This window comes from Anopheles darlingi, chromosome 2 (assembly GCF_943734745.1).
Source record: "Anopheles darlingi chromosome 2, idAnoDarlMG_H_01, whole genome shotgun sequence".
NCBI classification, from domain to species: Eukaryota; Metazoa; Arthropoda; class Insecta; order Diptera; family Culicidae; genus Anopheles; species Anopheles darlingi.
This window is the reverse complement of record NC_064874.1, coordinates 61,986,057-62,007,718: the sequence shown is the minus strand read 5'-3', so window position 1 is coordinate 62,007,718 and position 21,662 is coordinate 61,986,057. Positions and strand designations below refer to the sequence as shown.

The following is a 21,662-nucleotide window of genomic DNA, read 5'->3' as shown; positions in this document are numbered from 1 at the left end:
TATGACCGGAGATGTCAATACTGCACGTTAATATGACAGTTTTCCCGTAAGGTACATGGTCTCCGATATCGCTAATGATGACTGGTTTTGGAATTCCTAGTGATAGTAAATTGTTGTCAAATGAGTTGCTATCAGAATAGAGCCAACAAGCCAAACACAACAGAGTACAATGTGAATCGTTTTGCAACATTTTACATATTTGGGAGTCAATTGTAAAGCTGTCGGTGAAACATTTCGAAACATACATGATTTTATCAATATCATGAATAATGTTACTATTAAGGACTCTTATTTTTCGATGACGTTCAACGAGTTTGTTCCTCAACACGTCTGATTTTTTGTAGAAGGCATCTCAAAACATGTCAAAATTGTAATCTGTGTTAATGGTCAACCATATCAAAGAGTAATAATGGGAGGTAAGATCCCCTTGAACTATCCATGAACGATCATCCCAACAATTATCCAAAAATTGTTTTCCCACAAAAGTTGGGAAAACAAAACTGCTGTTTCCCCTTCATTGTACAACCAAATGAAGTTTAAATAAAATTAAATGGCACTCAATTAGTTCCATACGAATAGTGAGTTTTACGATATCGAATGGAATAAACTGCGAAGATTGCCTTTATGCTAGGAAAAAAATATAACAAACATATTACCAGGATATCTTTCTAAGCGTGCGGATATCTTTCTAAGCGTGACGTTGAAACCATTAGTTTTACAATACACATCTCCAAGCGCATTAAAGTGTTTCCCAACAGTAAAGCTTGGAACAGTTAATATTTGGCCGCTTTTGTTTACTCATTGCAGCGCGCCTAGTGGTCACTTTGCCATTCCGTTGACAGCGTTTTAATCATTGTGGTCTGTTTATTTAGTGGTAAAATTTTTGTCAAAATTGATTTGTGCCTTCAAAAGTTATCGCCGATGGAACGCAAAGGGAGAAAAAAAAATCTGCACGCTCAATGTAAAAATTGGATTTGGCTGGAGATAAAACCTCGAAAGTCTTGAAATTTTCAAATTCAACTCAAAATACCGTATGTAAACTTTAGGAGGGGACTTTTACCTTGATTCTAGGAAAATAAAAGAGCCGAAAAGTGTAACGAATGCCCGATTCTGCAAACAAAATTGATTCAACACTCCTGGGATCTCTCAGCGTGATTCCACCAAGAAAAACACACGACAGTCGACATAACAGTTCGGGATATATTTTTAAAAGAAATTTTAAAGTCACAAAAGCTAGAAAATAGCCAAATAGGGCCCTAGAGCGCAGCTTGATTGGCCAAATCCGTGCTAGGAAGCTGTATGAACAAGTGTTGACCGAATTCAAACCATGCATTTCGATGGACGATGCAACAAACGTAAAAATGCATTTCGAAAAAATACCGGGCAAAAAATTTACTTTACCAATCATCGAAGGAATGGTTTAGGAAGCGTTTGGTTTATTTACGGAGGTAAATTTGCCCGCAAGATGATGATTTGGCGTGGGATTTGACATTGTGGCGACAAATCAAATGTTTTCACCATTAGGGCTACTTTCATTCGAAATTTGTTCCAGAAAAGAGTGTCTACAGAAAAGGATTTTGTTCTTCATTCGTCCACCAACGATCCTGTGTAAGTTTGGCATGATTTAGGTTGCTGTTCTTGCCGAAGGTATGGCGTTTATTTTTTGTATTCAAATAGATCGATTTCATAGGGAAAACTATCAATACCTAAAAATGTCTGGATTTTCGTTCCATCGATTTCTATTTGATAATTATCATAAGGAAACTTAAAAAGTATATCAGAAATGTATAAAAACCAACTAAAATGAGGGTGACGTGCAACAGGAGGGCAAATGATGTGACCTACAGTACTGTGCAAATATTTTTGGGTGATGTCAAAGTAAAAGTTGAAAAAGTCATATAAAAAACTAATGAATAATTTGCATCAGTATTTCTTATTAAAGGCAATAAGACAGCCTACAAAATGACACCTTTCTTTTCTTTATACGTCATTTTTTGGCAGAGATATGACCTATTTTGTGCGGCCAAGTATTAACTGTTCCAAGCTTTAGCAGTAACAGCTGTGGTAGGATCGTATGACGTCATACAGCCCTGGAAATAGTAGATAAGAACAAGCAGGTTGAATGATTTTTTGCAAACATAGCAAAGATTACAAAAGGGCCTGCGAAAGTTTTTTACACTTTTACAGAATATCTATGCTTGTATCTTAGTATAATCGAAGCTGTTAGTAAGATTATGTAGTATTGCTCTAAGGGCTTGCTTACCTCGTCTGTGAAAATTTCCACTACTACTTCTGGATATGATGGCTTACATGGAAATATTGCGATCTCATGTTGGACATAATAGAAAGATGGCACTGGTACAATAGGTTGGTGAGGATCCTCAACGTACACGTATATGCTGGTAGCCAAGTCTTCGGTGACCATCTCGCCCAAATCTTCACTTTTTTTCTCGGTGCGAACACAGTAGTATCGGCCAACCGTCGATGCGGATGCATTTTTGATGGTGAGCATACTTTCATAAGGATTGTCTTTAAAAGCTTCTATAGTATAACTGCTCACACTGACATTGGGAGGATTCTATGAATGCATAAAACCAAACATTTAAAGCTGTCCTTTCGACAATATTGAAACCTGTTACAATGGAATGACTTACCCAATTGTACCATCTTTCAAAGGGTATCCATGTTATGGGGTAGCTACACTTGCAGGTAATGACCATTCTACCACCATACTGTACAAGAAACTCATCAAGTTGCGATTGTATTTGTGGTACGGCAAAGAGACTTTTATCCAAGGGTTCCATATCTGCTTTAGCAAAAGAGAGGTATTGAGATCAGCCTTCGATCAGAGCATGAGCGAATGTATTTTGAATATTTACTGAAAAAATCATAAGGAGAGGTTTGGTTAGTATGGTACAATTGGAATTAGATACTCAAATTGAACCTCACTAAGGTGCGTACGCACTGTTAAACCGTGGAAAAGCGGCTCAAGGTCAGCCCAGGTCGCTGAATAGCCCAGACAGATCCAATCTGAACATTTCTAGACATGATCGCAAAGCAGCTCGTTTGTCGCAGTCTTTGCTATTGCTTCTGCTGGCGCTAGTGAGGCTGCTGTCAATGTTCCTGCCGGGGTTATTAGTGCAGTACCTGCTGTTACAACCATCGATGTAACCACTGGCACCATCATATCCTTCACTAGCGCTACAACTCTGTTCACGACCGAGAAACGTTGTCCAAATTGTCGATTCTACAACGGCTTGTCTGGTGGACGCGTCGCCATCTTGCTTCTCGTGAACATCAGGGTCACTGCCGGGTTCTTTTTGCCCGTTCCACGCATAATGTTCACTGGGTTTTTGGTGCCCTGGGTCGCCCATCCAGGCACTCACTCACTTTTGGTTGATAGTTTCACCGACGGCTGTATCGTTATCACCAGTAACTCGCGTAACGCACTCGCGCTTACCACTACACCTAGTCGATAGCGTTATTAGCGTCGTTTCGGAAAAGAATCGTTGGCGTCGTGCAGCGTCTTGTATAAACTTCTACTGTCTTTCCTTGCTCTTCCCTGGTATCAGTGTTTTAAACCGCGTAAGGTTGAGATTAAAGTTTAACCGGTGGATTTGTACTATAAGTGACAAGAACAAGTTTCTGTTTCTAAAGTGTAGTGTTCTGGATATTTCGCACAATGGTACACAACTGCATGTGGCTCGAAGATTTTGACAAGAGTAAAGACAAGCCAAGAGACACAGTTCTTCTCACCAAAGGATCACCAGTCAGTTTATGGTCGTGATCAATAAACTTTCAGGGAGTTTCACTGCATACAAGAGCCGATGTTGGAGGACTTCATATGTTATAGAGGTAGCACAAAGGACAGGGACCCTTTAAAGAGGATCAAAAGGAATTTACGTCTAATGTGTCAGACGGTGTCCAACCAGCAGTGGTTGTCGATCAGCAACCCAAAGAGCATACCAACGATCGCTGTACTATACTAAAACAACTAGGCGCACATCGAGTTCCGAAGACTATACGATCATCGGTGGGCACGAAGATCAAGAGAACCTGCTCACTTTGAATGGCAAATCTCACCTTTTGCCGATGTTGACTGATCAACCATAACAACCATCCAAATTGTAACTGCAATCATTAGAAGTCTCGTAGATCCTTCCATTGTGACACTGATGGCACTGACCAATTAAAGCAACGACAACACACACAGACCTACAACATATAGCTACTGTTGTGGAGCGAAAGAAATGAAGAAGGCAACCGCCCAGTACCGAAAATCTTAACCGTTTTGGCCAACGTTGCGCGCACGACTAATAATTCGAGGAGAGGGTGGTACAGCTTTCGAAAAGAACCCAAAAAATTCTGCTTCAGTGTACAGTACTTTTGGGAAGTGAAATCAGCAACCTCTATGCTATTCGGTGGGAATAACCTACCACGACCAAGAAGAATGCTAAAGGGTTTTTTATTTGCGCAATTTAGTGTACACCGTACAAGCAGAAGTTTTTGCACACAACAAAGCCTTCCCTCAAATATGTGATATCAACAGTTATTTCCTTTCCAAGTTAGTGAGTAACGCTATGCGGTGCGTCACCTTAGTTTTGGACTACTGATATGAATGTTACTCGTGGATAAAAATTGAATAGCGATCGTGGAGTTAACTTCAAAATCATGAAGCAAACTTTCATTTTGAATTCAAATTATTTGACTCTAAAATTGTTAATGCATGGCAAATGCAATACCCAATTAAAATGATCTTCTGCCGTCGGCGATCGCGCAACGTCGTGTTCCAAGCCATCTAATGCATTCAACCATTCACTTGTTGTTGCAGGGAACCGGACCAAATGCTATACATTTAAGATTTAGTAGGTCCCTACACTGTTGCCTTTCGGTTTAGTGTTTTGTCGCCGCAAGCGATAAGGGTTGCTTGCGTAGCTCGATGCGTTGTCGACGTTGAGTCGCGTTTTTGACGGACTGAACTGTTAGGAACGTTACGAGCATGACCAGTAGCAGCAGTCACGGAGCTGGTCATTTGTTTCTGTTAACACCACCAATCCAGAATCCAGATTTGCGTCAGCATCAAAGGCAATCGAAAGGATTATCTGTAATACAGTAATGAACTCATAAGTGTCTCCGTAATGACATGGTAATGAACAATATAATTAGTAAAAATAAAATAAAATAATAAATTAGTAATAGCCAAATATAAGCATAGTTTATTAGTTAGAACGGTTGTTTATTTAGTTTCAACAAAACTCGTCGTCCATCTTCTGCATATCCGATAGCTTTCGCCAGAAATCGACTTTTGATCTTTAGTATTCGATTCGATTCTGCCGGAGATAGTCATTATATGGTTGCTAGTGACATCTACTGACCCATATATGCAAACAGTCCTGTTCGACTGTCGTCGCAAGTAAACAAATTAGTTCAAGCGGTCTGGATGAGATTTGAACCAAATAAAAAGGTAAAAAAGTTTTGTATTTTCCTGCGGGTTTATTACAAATTTAAATCCAATTTTCTATTTTCAAAATGTTTCACAATTTAGATCATTTATTTAGATAGTTAAACAAAATGCTTTTCCGCATCGATCACAAACAAAAATGTTCATGTCAAATATGGGAGCAGAAAAAAAAGGTTGAAAAAGTTTGCAAGAATTTTTTTGTTGGCTCGTGATAATAAACCGACGTGTACAAGGCATATGAAACGACAATGAAAGCAAGATAACGACTAGCGATATGCTATTTTTCTCTGGTGCATGCATTCTGGACCGCTCGAACGACGCAGTATCTACTCCAGATAATCTGCTGGTCTGGACTGGCAGGATCCACAAAACATGCTCCACTAAGTACTGATGGTGATCCACGGCAAACAAATGGCCATCAGAAAACCACCGGAATCGCAATTTAAAGTGGTGCTAATGTCACAAACCGTTCGTCCAAAACCCTCCCACCACCATCGCGTCCAGTGAATGCCCGTACGCCTCTCTAATGCACTTTTAATACGATCCCGAGGCCGACAGGTCCTCCCCTTGGGTCCTTTGTTCGGCGGTACCGCAATTTGATCGGGATGCCCCGGATATCCCGTATCCAGGGAGCATCCCGAATTCGCATGATAATTTATCTTCCCCGTAGCATTCATGCTGACCATTTATCTGACTCCGGTGACCGCGTTATGCTGGCATCCGGCAGCAGGATCGCCCCCACCGCTGTCGACAACCTGCAACCGCTCGGCACACCACTTCCCGGTTACACCGGTGTTGGGACACGCCGAAAGATTGATGTGCCCGTAATTTGTACGGATAACTTATGCGTTTTAGACGAGTGAAAAATTATTCGTCAGCCCGCCAAAACGGTACAAGTGGGCGTGGGGTTCTATATGACCGAAAGAAGAAAAAAAAACTCCGTATACACAAGGAAACATGCCACGCCACCGACCAACGTCACCGACCAAAGTCGCGGGACCGATTTCCGGACACCGATGGACGTGACAAGCCGAGCGGAGAGTAGATTGAACGCGGTTGAAATGGAGTATAGTGGAGGGCGGTGTATGTTACATGCATTGTTGCTTCACAGACCCACACACACACACGCGCACACACGCACGCACATAGGCCTACACATTGTGACGATGTTTTAGCAACACAAAAAAAAAACCATGCGAAAATTTATGCGCATTTCAGTGAGGGACGCTCGGCTGCTCTTTCGGTCACTTACGATTTTTGGGCGGACCTCGATCCCCCGCTTGTGTGCTTGAAAACAACATAGATAACCATGCGATATAGTAGGCTTGAAGCTTGTTTGATCTTTTGTGACATTTTGCTAACCTGACAAACGATTGCGATTGAACGCCCACATTTGTAGCAATTTCGGTGGCAATAAATCCGAAAAGTGAACACACACACACCTTACGGGGCGGCTCTCGGATCCACAAAATGGATAAACTCCAATTCTATCCCGGTACAAGCTCAGGTATGCATGATCCTTGACCTACGCAACATATAACATTGGACGCAGTAGTGTTCTGCATTCATGCATTGAACCTCGCGCACCGAACCGGAAGGGTGTTAAAATGGTCGGATGCAACAATATCCGCTCACAACCACACACACACACAGTGCATTCCCAAAAGTATGTCACGCGATCACTCCTCTCCGGGTTTTTTGGAGCACGCGTATGTGCGAATTTCCGATATTAATCAAGCGAAGCGAGGTAGATGGATGGTTTGAGCCGCACGCAGAAAACGGAAATTGCATTCATTCCGCATGCCAGGGCACACACACACACGGACCGCACATCCTTTTGGGTCATGTCATTCGGTGGCATACCCGGTGGTGGATGTGTGGATGCAGCGATGTGCATATTTCGGGAAGGGGGATTATCTCATGATGATTGATGGTTTCGCGCGGACATGAAAACGTAACCGAAGGTTGAAGGTGGCCACTTTTGGTGTGATCTTTATCTGATTCCGAGAACGAGCTGCGATTCCAACAACGTTGATAACGTGTATCAACGTGTATTTCTATGCGATGAAAGTTAATATGTGTGTGTGCGCGCGCGCTCAATATTCATGGCCTCCCAAGCTATTATGTTGTAGCCTCCGGTGGTCCGGTGGTCCTGATGGTGGTCCCGGTGGTTCCAAAAAGGTTGTGGAAAACATTGTTTATCTATCGGGAAAATTGGTTTTCCACAGGATGGGCCCACGGCCACAGCATGGAACATTCTTTGCACGGCAGAGCACATGCTTTTACATGCATCATTGCACGTCGATAGCATCGCCGAAGACCACAAACGGCTGTCCCGTGGAGCAGAGCCGGTGCGGGAACCGTTCCGGCCTCGATAGACTTCACAACGCTCCAGTGTCTGTGTGTGTGTACGTGTGTCCATCCAAGAGATGATGCTGATGATGATGCAGATGATGATGAGGGCAGAAGAGGTTTTAAATAATCCCTTTCATGGTTCGCCATGCGCCTGGCGCTGACCTGGCGTGTGTGTTTGTGTGTGTGTATGATGCAACCCGTTTCCGATTTACATCTACGTCACCACCACCACCACTATCTGCACGGGTTTTTCGTTTCTGGATTGTGAGGTCCCAGGACCGGTTAGGCCGTGTAAGAACGGAGATGCTACTTCCGCTCGAACTCAAGCATCTCGGTTCAACACACACACACGTTCGATGGCGACGACAAGGACGAGGACGACGACGTCGTCCGAAAAGTAGTGCCGCTTTGTATGTGTGTGTGTGCGACGGTGCAACCACAAGAAAGGAAACCATAATTTCCTCGGGGAAAACGTTGGATTAAATTTAAATTTAATTAGAGAACTACTTACGGTGGAGCGGAGAAGCGAGAGCGGTTGCCCGGGAGTGGAACAGTGGCGGGGCAATATGTTCATCGTAGCCGTCGTCGGAATGGCCCGGGTCCGGGAACCATGGGGGTAGTTCACCAAACCGCAAACCGATCCGAACCGGTCCGGCCTCGAAGCTCGTCTTACGCCTGAACGGCACTCAACTCTCTTATCAGCTTCCCTTGTTTTCGGGAAGCGTTTCGGCCGGCCTCACACAGACTTCGTTAAGGTTCGGTCAAGCTCAAGATACATGTTTCCCGTACACGAACGTCGTTGCTGCTGCTGCAGCTACTGCCTCCGGTCCTTGCATCGCATCGCATTCTGTTGCTTTTATGCATCAACAGTCTTTGGCGTTCGGTCGCCGGCGAGGTGGAGCTTTGGAAGGTGGTTGCGAGCTGGCATCTTGGACGACTTTGGCGCTTTTGGCTCGCTGCACTTCCTGCGACGTGCTTCGAGATGCATCTTCGTCCACCGGTCCAGACCGGTTCTAGCGTTCCTTTTATTTTTCTCGCTTTCTTTCCATTTCCTGGCGCGTTCTCTCTTTCCCTCTCTCGGTGGCTTGGCTTGGAACGTTTTTACGCTCGGGCAAGCTCCGGGCATCTAGACGGGCCAAGTTAAACGAATTTTGTGTTTCATCCCAAGACCGGAGAATGGTGATGATTATGGTAACCGAAATGGGTTTGGCGAGGCGGGGTTGCAGTAAATCTGTTTTAAGTTCGCAAGGGATTATGAGCCGGGCAAAAGTTATGCCAAGGCGTGTTTGATGTTTAGCGTTATGGGCAGCATCGGAGCAAATCTGGTTTGAAGTAGTTTTTTGCCAGCTTTCGTGGTATTTTTCTCTTCTTCAAACTTTCATGTATCAAGTGTGTTTCGGCCACACGCGTGGTGGTGGTTTAAATAAGGGTTCTAAACCACGGAAAAATAAACCGCAATAAAATGGCTTTTAGAAGTTAAGAAGGATTTGGGCTAATGGGATGGCTATTGAGCGTTCCATTTATTTTTATTTTTCAAGCAAAAACCAGATAAAAACGTATCTGGGAATACATTTGGAAAAAAAAACTGGAAAGAGGATGTCATGATAGTATTATCTTATCATCGAATTAAATTATTAAAATTTGTAGCAATTAAAATCTGTTTAAAAAGTAAAAATGAAAAAAATCAACGACAAAAGGGTTAATATTTGAGTCTTTGTTCGTTTTAGCTTCTTAGAACGCGGTGCATAGTTAAGTTGTTTTGATTAGGTATCTTATCTATTTGCTGCACAATAGCAATAGAAAATTGCAAAGCTGTCTAATATATGCTAATCGATATTACAGGAGAACTGGTGACAAATTATTTTTTACGTATTGTAACAACTGAGTTCTTCCTTACTAAACGACTAAGCAGTCAACAAAAGTATTGTGATACAGTCCATCGAGATTATACGTTGCAAGCGACATTTGAAAAACTGTTGAATATCGATAAAATATGTCCGTGCTGTTGAATCCAAACGAATTATATTTTAGCTAGAGGATGATATTGAGTCTAAAAGTGTAGCAAATACATGAGAGATAAATAAAAATATGGACTGTTTTAGTTTTACTTTCCTATAATACTGTTTCTTACTAGCTAAAATTATAATTATAAACAATAAGCATGTTATTTTTTCTATTTTTAATCCGTCCTTGTATATGCTAAAAGCATATTTTTTAAATTTTAATTTAAATTTAAGGTTTGAAAAAAGCTTTACTTCTTTTGTAAATAGAAATTTTGTTCATACATGTTTAGTGCGTGGATGAGCTAATAAATAATGTTTACTTTATTTATTATCCTCAAATATTATTTTTACTTTAAAAGTAACGTTAAACTTGATTGTTAATTGGGATTGAGTATATCTTTGTTAGCTTGGACATTTTAATGAATGCTTAGGTGGCTTTCCGTAAGGATAACCGATTCAAGACAAATAAAGTCTATAGAAACATGCAACATTGAATAGGAAACAAAATATAATGCGATTGTCTACATCAGAAGCTCTGTAGTAGTGTGTACTAATGAAAACAAAAGTATGAAAGTTTCTTAATACCTGCATTGATGCTGGATACATCCCTTTCGACTCACTGCTTCCGACAAAATGCTTCCATCGATTTTGAGAATTAATCTACCTAAAAAGGCATCTCATTAAATGGGAACCGGAATTAATTTGATGATAGTGAACACTCTCATATGCTCTACCTCTAACGGAACGGATTGGAAAATTACTATTCCAATACCTGTTGCCAGCGATGATCCGGGGTACGGTTTAATCAGTTCGATATTCCGATTATATTTCATTGCTTCGGATTTTCCATTATCGTGATTAAAAAACACTACCTACTCCATTGCGCTCGTTCGCTCTCCGCAGATTGAGCATAAATTAGGGATCCAACTTCAGCGAATCGTACCAACAGTGGCTACGAACGCCACTTTTGTTCTACCATATTAATCCCGCTAGGCTACGAAACTATGTAGGGAGGAGCGCCAAAGCTTCAAAATGATATTTTAAGCGGAATAATGAGAATGCTTATGAATAAAAGATTGAATCCGTTTTAATTAGCAGCATAAAACGAGGTACCTGCACTAACGAGAGACCATTTTGCTTACCAGGAGCGGACCGACTCCAGGGCCGGTGTCCTGACGGTATCGAGCGGGGTAATGTTTATGAAAGTGAGACTAAGCGCAGTCATTCAGCCGCATACATCAACGGAGTTGTAAGCTTCGCATAATTCGCAGCAAGCCGTGCATCACACGAATCACACGCCAAAGGCTGCGCTGCGATGGTAAACCATGGGCGTAGGTAATGAATATTTGACGAATAACATTCTGCCACCGATTAGGGATGCTGCTGCTGCTGCTGTTGATAACGCACCAGTGTTTCCCCGTGGGCCGTTGTTTGCGACGATTTGTGAGCGTAATTTCATATTTATAATCATTATGCTGTTTTTTTCCTGCGTTGATAGGAAATTGATCAATATTGATTTACATTTATTTGACTTACAAGCGCGGTCAGTAGCAACATTGCGAATCAAATGTATTATCAAATCATTGATTTGATATATTGTTTCGAATTGAAACTAATCCGTTTTGAGTGACTGCAATCATTTACCTATGAATTTTCATCTCATTCTATCATTACGGGGGAATAATAATGGACTAATTTGGTTTTCGAGTTATGTAACAAAACAAATAATAGCCTAAAAAATAATCCATACAAACAAAAACTAAATTTGATAAACGTCGTTTCAGAGACTTGGTCTGAATTGTTTAATCGCTAAAGAGGTGATGAGTTAGGAACACAACTCGAATTTAATGCTCCAAAGATACAATTGAAATCTGCCTTGCTTTAGCAATTTTAAAGTTTAGAATTATAGCAATAGAAACTCTGGATACACTGTTCATGTAAAATGATTGAAAATTTTTTAATAATAGCTATAGCATGCAAAACGTATTAGGAATATGTTCGCAATAGATAAAAACGCAGTTAACTCTTAATTATTACATTTTCAGATTTCATACAATCTATTTCAGATTTAATACGAAGGTTCTAGAACACATTGTTTTCATGGATGATCCATAGCATGAACATGTATTAGTATATTAGATGAGAAATTTAAGGAGAAAATAAACTTACTAAACAAGGCATATCCGACATGTCCTTGTACACCAAGGCCGTAAGGACTTAAAAGCCCATATCAAGCAAAGCTACTCACAAAAACCAAAAAACAATGACGAGAAGCTAACAGCTGAACTCATTCGAAACCAACTATCGTGTAGATCACATTCAATATTTAAAAAAATTAACATAATTTAAGGACAAATGTCCTGGTATCATAAAATACAACCGAAGCTCTTCCTGCCTCACCTTCTATTGAATAAACGAACAACTCGGAACTGCCGTCCAAGCTATTTGCTTTCGGATCGATTCAACCTTCCAAAAACATGTAAATAAAACCGCAAAAAACACACGTTCAATTTCATTTATAAGTTTATTTGTCTGTCTGTTTGGTTTGGTTGGTTTGTTTTAGTTACTCTGTTTGGCATTTCCACATTGTTTTATTTGACTTTTGGTTTTACGCGCGTATTGAACAACAAATTGATACAACTCTCCTTTCTTCCTATCTTCCTTCCTTCCTTCTTACCGGGAAGTCACGCCCAAAGCGAAACACGAAGAACCGCGGTGAGTGAATAGTAAGTCAGGTTCCCCAAAAAACCGAACGGAAACGCACGAAAGCATACATTTATTATGGAGCGCGGACCGCTCATAGGTTTAGCTACATTCTTTCACGCTCACCACCGTCTATGTACATGTACGTCGCTAGCGCTTTGCGACAATTTTCGTCGTCGCTTTGGCTGTCCTCTTTTAAGTGCTTAAGTTAACCATTTGTCCTTTTAGCAATGGACCAGCGCTGCGCACAGGTTCGGTAAAATTTAACTAACACTCATTCCATCGTAAGTGTGTGCGCGTGTGTACATTAAAATGGATTCTCTGTCGTCTGATATTGGGGGAGCTGATCCGGGAGGATTTAAGGGTGATACTTCACGACATCAGGAGCTAGGAGCTGGGATGCTTGGAGTAGGATAAAGAGGAAGGAGAAGGATTTGCCTAAAAGGAGCCATATTTACATTCGCTGTTTTTGTTGTTGTTGTTGATAAAATTAGCTATTTACATGTTGAGCGAGCGAACGAGCGAGCGAGAAGTTACGTTTGATTCGATTCCGTCGCCAACTCTTTTTTCGTTTCTCACCGTTCACCATTCGCCTCTCACTTCGGAGTAGCTCACTTCAAACCTCCCCAAAAAAAAAAGAGAAAAACACGGACAAACGACGAACCTAAACGGGGAGGAAACACATCACACCAAAGGGGGTTTAGACAAGTGACTCTCCCCACAGGTCACACAGGTGTGACAGCAACACGTAGCTTATGTGTATGCGTTCGATGCGCCTGCCTCGGTCCTTAGACCTCCCTCCCCCCACCACGACCACTATTTATGCTGGCTTTTGCTGGAAAAGTCCACGCGAAAAGCGGGACCAGCTGTCACCGAGCCAGTGAAGGATGTGGCGCCGTAATGTTGGAACTTTCGGCACCTCGGTGCATCACCGCGGAACGAACAGCACCGAACAACCGTCCAGACTGGTGAGCGCACCAGTGGAGATGGTGGCGGCCGATGGTGGTGGTGGTGGTGGTGATAGCACGCACGATGGGTAACCAGTGCCGGTGATTGTTGGCATACCATCCAGCTCATCGCCAAGGGTTGTCGCTTCGGCGAGGGATGCGTTCGCGGAGGGGTGGCTGTTGCTGTTGCTGTTGTTGCTGTTGCTGTTATTCCCGCCACCCTTCGATTCCCGCTGGGGTCAGGTAACCATCAGGTACCGTATCGAGTACACCATCACGGTGCAGATGATGCAGATGTAGAACGTGACCCAGCACACCTTGACGTACGAATCGATCTGCAGCCCACCGGATGACGATGCCAGTGGTGAAGACTTGTCCGCTAGAGGTAGGGGAGCGAGAAAAAGAGAGGGGATACATTCAACATCAGAAAATCACTGAAGGCCACTCTTCTACCCCGGGGAAATGCTGTTCACGTTTCTAACAGAAAAAAAACTATCATAAATGCAAAGCAAAGCAAGCAATGAAAAAAGGAGACAGGAACGTGGAGTCAACATAACCTAAAAGCAACCACTGCACTGTTACATCCAAAAGCTACATCAAAAGTTAATCCAATGGGGCACGTTTTCCTATCCGGGATCATGGATGCGCATCCGTTGTTGCTGCAGCAGGAGCTTCGTAAAAGCGAACTACTGCCGGTTAATTCTCGAAGGATTTCCAAGAATCTGACGATGATATTCAGGACTGCAGGAGGTATTCAGGACTCCCTCTGGTGCCCCCCATGGTGAGGGGATACATTTATGAATTGTTATGTTACGATCAACCGAATGTAGAGTGAATTTAGAAGTATCATCCTCATGCCTGGGTGCTCGTTGCATGCAACCAACGATTGACTGGCTGTCTGACGATGGATATACTGGGGAATAGAGCAATCCAAGCAGCACATCCCCGGGGCGAACACAAGTATCTGGCAAATGTTTTCTTTTAAAAACGCCAACCAGCTGACTCATCGAGGAACACGAACATCAAAGCACATCACGCATGCACTCGGCAATGAAGGTTGTCAGATGGGAAGGGTCATCTTGTCTGCGATACGGTTACGGCGATGTATGCGAGCTCAACATGTTCCATAATGACACATGACTGACTCCTTCTCCTGCTGCTGCTGTCGGGTACTTCGCTAGCAAAAAGCTAACACAGACCTTCATGTGCAGACCCTCTACGTCAGGCGTCGTCGTCGTCGTCGTCGACAGTATGATTGGTAGCGATGTAAAGTGCTACCGACAGCTAGGTTGGAAATTGGGATTCAGCTTCAGGCGGAACAGTGGTCACAGACCTGCCAACTGGCCTCCAGAACCTCTGGCTCTGGCTTTTTGCAACAATGTGAGACAATGACATAGAGAGAGAGAAAGAGAGTAGAAGGGTGTGTGTGTGTGTGTGTGTGTGTTTGCTTCCATGTCTCCGTCACCGAAGACCAAACCCAGACCTGCCTTCCCAGGGACCAGGGCCCGACTCCCAGATGGACGATTGTTGGACGAAACGGTTTGTTTTGCCTTCATAAAACATTTCTGTGTCATCTTCAACTCGTCTGCCACTTGTCCGGGGTGGGGGGGTTGGAATAAAATGGAGCAAAAACATGGCCACACATACATTGATACAAACCGGAATGGAACCGGCATCCGCACCCTTCCGGAACCGAGAGAGAGCGATAGAAAGAGGTCCTGGGGTTCAGATTGCATAGACACAGGCGCTCCCTAGCCTAGCGCTGGTGAGCAGCTGGTGGTGAGTATATGTTTGATCGGTGTTGGAATGGAGGAGGAACTTGGACTTGGAGAAATATGATGAAAGTGTTCGCACACACAGAGCTGAGCTGAAGGGAATAATGCACTTTCTACAGCAGACCCACTGGGCCCTGTACTGGGCCACTTGGCGGTATCAGTGGACGGCGTGACGTGCACACAGTCCAGGGAGTGTTTTCCTGCGTCCGCCTTACTTCTTGAGTTCAAGTCGGGGCGAAACTCACAATTTATGAGCTCGTAAGTCGGCTGCTTTAGAGCATGCTGACAATGTGTAGTTAAAGCACTAGCTAGGTGACTATAGTATAGTATATACTGAGGATCCAACGTGGACCATTTCGCCAGGCATCGTTCTTTGCATTTTTAGCCAACACCCTTCCTTAGGACAAATGCGGTCGCATGGCATGGGCGAGTCAACCAGTCACTGAAGTCAAGAGTTGTTTGACGAAGCAGAAGCAGAAGAAGAAGCAGCAAAAGATGAAGGCCTACACCCCTTGGGCCATTTTTCGGACGGAAAGCCATCCGGATGCACATTCTCCAGCCGAAAACCGATCCCAATGTGTGCCGGGAATGGAAACAATGTGTTGTACAGGAGCAGCAACCGTGTCTCTCTTCCGCCGTGCCGTGCATACCGGGGGGCACGTCCTCGAGAACTCGTTTCAACCGACGCTCTCGGTGTGATTGGCTACCGAGGCTACCCTTTATCTACACTCGTTGGGTTTCTTTCGGGGCCTCAAATTTATATCTGCATCGTGGCGTTCCAGGCGTTCCCAACCGTTTTCTTCTCCTGGTAGCCTTGGCCGCTGCATACATGTTGTTTGCCGGGGAGATATGAATTATCGTGCCCATTTCTCACACCCACGTCCACACCACCATCGCAATACAACACAATACAAGCGCCTCGATCGCTTCGGTGTCGGTTGTCGTCGTCGTCGTCGTTTCGGTCGTTTCGGTCGTTGGATCTGAGCATCCAACATCTCGTCTGCATACTTGGCATTCCCATCGGTACAGCGCCTCACAAACACGCGAACATCGCAGTAAGCACTGGCGCTGCCAACTCTCCGTAGCAACGGTCTTGAGCTTAGCTTGCGTTGTTTGCTGGTCCCGGGTTCTGTTTGAAAATGTTTTGCAAAACAACAACACGGACGGGACGCAAGGGAATCTATTTTACGCAATGATTTATGCCCGCACGTCGCACACGCGTTATGGTTCGCTTTTCCTCATTTCGGGCTAGGCCCGGACTAGGCGAGCGGAAAATGGTTTGCACGCCCACGCCGCTACGTCGAAGTCGAATGAAAAGCGGAACGGTCCGGAAGCGACGAAGTGTCGCTCGTGCGCCTCCAGACACACCACCACTCGGTTGTTTCTCATTTCACACACCGAGCACAAGAGGACGTCCCAGTTTCTTGGTGGCTGGTTACGAAAGCCGCAGTTCGTTCTTGTGTGCCTGGAACTTAAGAAATTACTTTCGATTGCGTAAGGTCGCCCTTCAGATCCTACACTTCACAGAGCCAATCTTATCGAGAAGAGCGCGCGTCCCGGGGAAGATGAGCTGTGGTAGCTTACACCCAGTAATCCGTTCAAGAACTACACGTAGGATAGGATACACTTGAAGGCAACTTTCAAACTCCAGACTCTACGGTACTTAATCATGATTGAAAAGTGGAAGTATCGTTGTGGCTGGGAGTAAGCGTGTTCTTAGGCAGCTACCATGACCTAGATAAGCTTCGTTAAAGCCCCTTACGGGGAGTGTCTATGCATGTCCCAGATGATTGCACGCAGGAGACACTGTCATCCAATCACATTCAATCTGTCGCAACTCCGTAGTTTCTCTGCCTTGAAGATGATATTACTTTAACTTCTAGGAAATCGGTTCTTCTGACAGATAGCCCGTAATATAAAAGATCGACCGGCACCAAGGAACCAAGGAACTGTGAACTGATGATAGACAAACTCAGTATCTCGTACTGATTTCCAGGGCTTACTCGTCAGTGGTCTGCTCTGTTTGCTGACATTCCGTGAGCTCCACGTCTATTCCTCTACGCCGCTCGATAACACAATGCTACAGATGAACATAGAGCGCAGTACGATTGAAGGGTATCTCGTTTGAATGTGTTGTTGTTTTTAACATCACTTCCACCCCCCCCCCCCCCAGGCACAAACCTCTCAAGAGCTTCTTATTCAATTATTCTGATTATACTGCTACTGCTACTGCTGCTGCTGCTACTGACTGGAAACAGAAAGTGCTGCCCACAGTGTTCCTTAGCTCCACCGAAGGAGTCTCCACCAGTCTCCATTTAAAACGATTAATAGAGAGAAAGCAAACGCAGCAAACACTAAGACCAACCGCATGGTTTCCTTCCGTGGTTGCAGGCGGCACCACAATGAGTGCTGCTTAGTTGCACCTCACTAACACACTGCTTCGCCCAACTTACCTTTGTAGCCGTTCACGGTTAGATAGGCATCGTTCTGATCGGTGAGCTCGGTTTCGTGCACCGTACCCTGGTAAAGGTTGATGCTGTGCCCGCTGGCCGACACACCGGTCGCCAGTATCCGCGGCCGATCTTCCGGTATCTGCTGCTCGACCGTCTCACGGTAGACCTCGTGTATCGATGCGGTACACTTGAGCTGCGAACGTTTGTTGAACGAGGGAAAAGGGAAAGGGGTTGCAAAATGAACACAAACATTAGTGCTTTTAATTATCTACTCCACGACCGACGATCTCGTCTTGACGAGGAATCGGTTATAGCTGTGTATGTGTGTGCGTGTGTCTGTGTGTGGTGCTACTGAACCCCAGTTTCCGCGACGGAACTTTGGAATGCAAATTTCGACAAAGACCATTTTGCATAAAAATAATTAAAAACCTTTATTTCTTTAGAATCGCGCGGGCACGAGACGGGCGTGCACCAGAAAACCACTAGAGATTATCACGAAAGGCAAATCACGATAACTGCCGCAACTTGACAGAACAAAAGAGGCTTCCGCGGGCCGTGAAGCAGAAGAAGGATCTGACGACGAGACGACGCGCGAAGGTGTCAAAACTATCGCGAGCGCGCGCGCGCGCCCGTGCCACGCACACAAACGAGATCAATTAAACTTTTAATTAATGTCATGTGTATTGTTCTCATCATCCTTCTTCTTCGAGGTGGCACGCCAGAAACAACCGGGTGCCACAACACAAGGGCCGCATTGTGTCAGGAGTTGCCCCAAGCGACGACTTCGTTGCGGCGCTTCGGTGTGGATTTTGATAAAATATTCATAATCTGCCACGCGGCGGCGGCGACGGCGGCGACGGTGGCGACGGCTTCGTGGCAGGTTGCTTCGGCTACTGCCGCAGTATCCCATGGCAACACGTCAACCGGAGGGGCGACCAATCGAATAAAATCCATATTCTAATGAGTCTCATTGGGGTTTTACTGCGAAACTGGTGGCAACCGAGCGATCCTTTTTTCGGGGGCTGGCGAGGTGTTTTCCTTTCCTCATTTTTTTTATTTCGTTCGGTAAGGATTTTGGCCAACATTGCGGTACATACCACCTCGCCTGCTTTTCATCGGAGGCGGAGGGCGAAGGGATCGAAATTTATAATTAATTAATTAAACTTTTCCTCTTGGAACCGGCCGGCTGGCCAGCTTTGGATACTGGTGCCCGGTTCTCATTGTCCCCGGGAACAAAGGCTATCCACAGAATGGGCCCGGTTGGCGGTAGGTGAATACAGTATTTCCTCTGGACTGCCGCTGCTGCTGCTGGACCTCCGGCGTACATGGCTAGGACGCGGCCGGGCGGACGGTTTGGTGACGATATCCTTAATCAGTTTGCAGCTCGTTTTGACATGTTCGTTATGTTTTTCATTAATCTGATGAAAGGCCTCCAATGGGAGGGGCCCTTCTACTTCTACTTTTCAGCATTACCATCTTGTACTGCATTGTGCTGCTTACTCCCATTGAACCTTACCAGCGAAGCAGGCCAGAAGCGTACCTAACAGCTTACCTTCTGGAATGTAAATTGCGAGCCCCGAACGAATCCAGGTTTTGCACAGACAGAACACAGCAACAGAACAACTTAACAGTGTTCCGGACGTGCGTCCGGGAGTTACAGAGCACATTCCAAACTAGCTGCCGCACATTCCAACCCCCCGTAGGATACTAAACCAACCAGACCATCAATCTTTGGTCGGTTGGTTTTTGCTTGGTTTCGGATGCCGCTGCTGCCGAATTATTATAGCAGAGGGGGGAGAAAAACCATTTTGCATCGAGATGGGAAAAGTTTGAACACAAACGCGCACACACAGACATAACAACAGAAACACAGCTTGTTGAAGGAAAAGTAACTAGAAACCAGACACCCCAAAAAGTATTGGCCAGGTTGGCAAACTTGTTGATGGATTGCTGTTGTTGGTGTGTGTCTGTTTGGAATCATATTCAGCATATTTCGGAATGCAGATCAAGGTGCGGCGTTCATTCATCGTCGTGTCTATTGTCGCTTACAACAATCCTTATTCACTAGCATCGAACTGTGAAGACAGTTTCATGATGATGACCGTTGAGATGTCAGTTTCGGTTGTGAAAAGTTTTCTGTCAAAGTCTTTTGGGCCGCAGGACGAATAATTACCTTCAGTACACCCTTCACGAAGTGGTCGTGCGACACCATGATGTAAAGGCCGAGCCGTGACGATTCTCGCGTGTCGATCGGATGGCTTCTCACCGGTTGGTATTGCTTCACGTACTGTGGCGGGATCTGCAAAGATGCAAAGTAGCAGAGGATGGATACGGGTTGATTTTGAATCGGGGGTTTGTTCCATTGCTTTCGTTGTTATTCGGAAAAGTACTTTTCAATTAATACGAACCACACAGACACACACTCATGCACACAAACCTAGCATAATAGAAAGGCAAAACAGGAAGGACAGAAATCCCTGGAAAAATGAAGATTTCTATTATCCTTTTCCAATGTTTATTTCCTTTCACTGAATTCCAAATGAGGAAATCCTGTTTATTGTAAACGAGTACAGTACTCCAGTACAACCCGTAAGGTGATCTGAGAAGGTGAAGGGAGGGGGAAGGCTGAAAACAGATTCCTTTACTTCCATCGGAAATGATCTGTGCTGTGCTGTGCTGTACTGTGCGGTGCTTGGAACTGCAAGCAAAACAAATTATAATCCACTGTTCTCTGCTCGCACCCGTTCCTGTGTCAACTCACACACACACACACACACGCACGCGCTCAAGGGCATTCAACTTGAAGGGAATGGAAATGAGTATTTGATATGGGATCGTACGACTCTCCTCAAACATACATCGTTCTCGTTGATGCTTAATTTGCGGCCTTTCTTTACGCATTTCCTTTGATGTCCCTCGCCACGTGGTTGTCCTTCGGTATGCGGTGACACCGGATCTTCCTGTCCTTGCACACACACACCCTCGCACCATTTGCAATCAGCTCCACTCAAACGCGCCCAGCACGCAGTCGGGCGAACTCGCGCGTGAAATTATCCTCGATTGAGCGGAGTGTAAATTCAATTATGGGTTAAAATAGGTTTTTTAAATCCGGTTGCTCCGCCTTCGGCTTTCTAACAAAATGCGCGTGAGGCCACAGTAAAAAAGACGGGAAGGACACGGACTCGGAGATTTCGTTTTAGCCCAGTTCAAAGGACACCCCAGCCCCCAGTGAGGAAAAGGAATTCGATTTTATTTCTTTCGATCGTTCCTGTGCAAAAAAAAAAGACAAACCTCATCCAAGCAGGCGCAAATGCCCCCTGCACACACAAACGCACACACTCATTGGCATGTGGCAGTGTAGTGGTGTCGTACATACACAGACACACCCCGTAGTACACTTACATTGGAGCTTACGGTTTTTGGTGTTTTTAGCGTCCTCTAAGCGCGTTGATGGGATTTGCAGCGCGAGGTGAGTTCATTGCTCGACGCATTGATCGCGTTTGTTCCCTTTTCCACTTCCTGGTTGTTCATTTTTTCCCCACATTTTCTCTCGATTCTTTGCGTTTGCCTATTCAATTCGTTCGGCCACGACCGAATCCGGAAATCTAATTCATTCCGGTGGTTTGCTCTGTGCTCGTGCGCGCCTTTGTGTGTGTGTGGTATGCTCGTTGGTTAAAGGCGACCGCAAAGGACAGTAGTAGAGTGTGGCAGGGATGCTATCTATCTCCCTATTGCCACTGGTTCGATGTAGCAGCGGAAAAACGGAAACGCCAAAGAACCGGAAGCTGCTACCCCTGGGTTGATCTATTGGCCTCGGTGTTTCATCATTCCATCGGTGTTCGCGCCCGGACCGCGCACCGGAAGTGTGTGTGCAGCTCACTCGCGTAACGTGCCTGAAATAAATTCGTTAGCATATCTTCTATCGTTTGCCCGTGGCATTGGCAGTAGTCGATATGTTCCTGTTC

The 21,662-nt window shown here is 44.7% G+C and overlaps 1 protein-coding gene across 2 annotated transcripts in view; it reads right to left on the bottom strand.

Moving 5' to 3' along the window:
• Positions 1–12,355: 12,355 nt before the first annotated feature.
• Positions 12,356–21,662, bottom strand: part of LOC125960179 (uncharacterized) — a 108,217-nt gene continuing 98,910 nt past the window's right edge. For both annotated transcript variants that reach the window (XM_049693417.1, XM_049693418.1), the window contains exons 6-8: positions 19,871–19,996; positions 17,698–17,890; positions 12,356–13,848 (exon numbers count right to left, since the gene is read on the bottom strand). In XM_049693417.1, the coding sequence (XP_049549374.1) occupies positions 13,709–13,848; positions 17,698–17,890; positions 19,871–19,996 (459 nt within the window). In that variant the 3' untranslated portion in view covers positions 12,356–13,708. The remainder of the gene's footprint in view (positions 13,849–17,697; positions 17,891–19,870; positions 19,997–21,662) is intronic.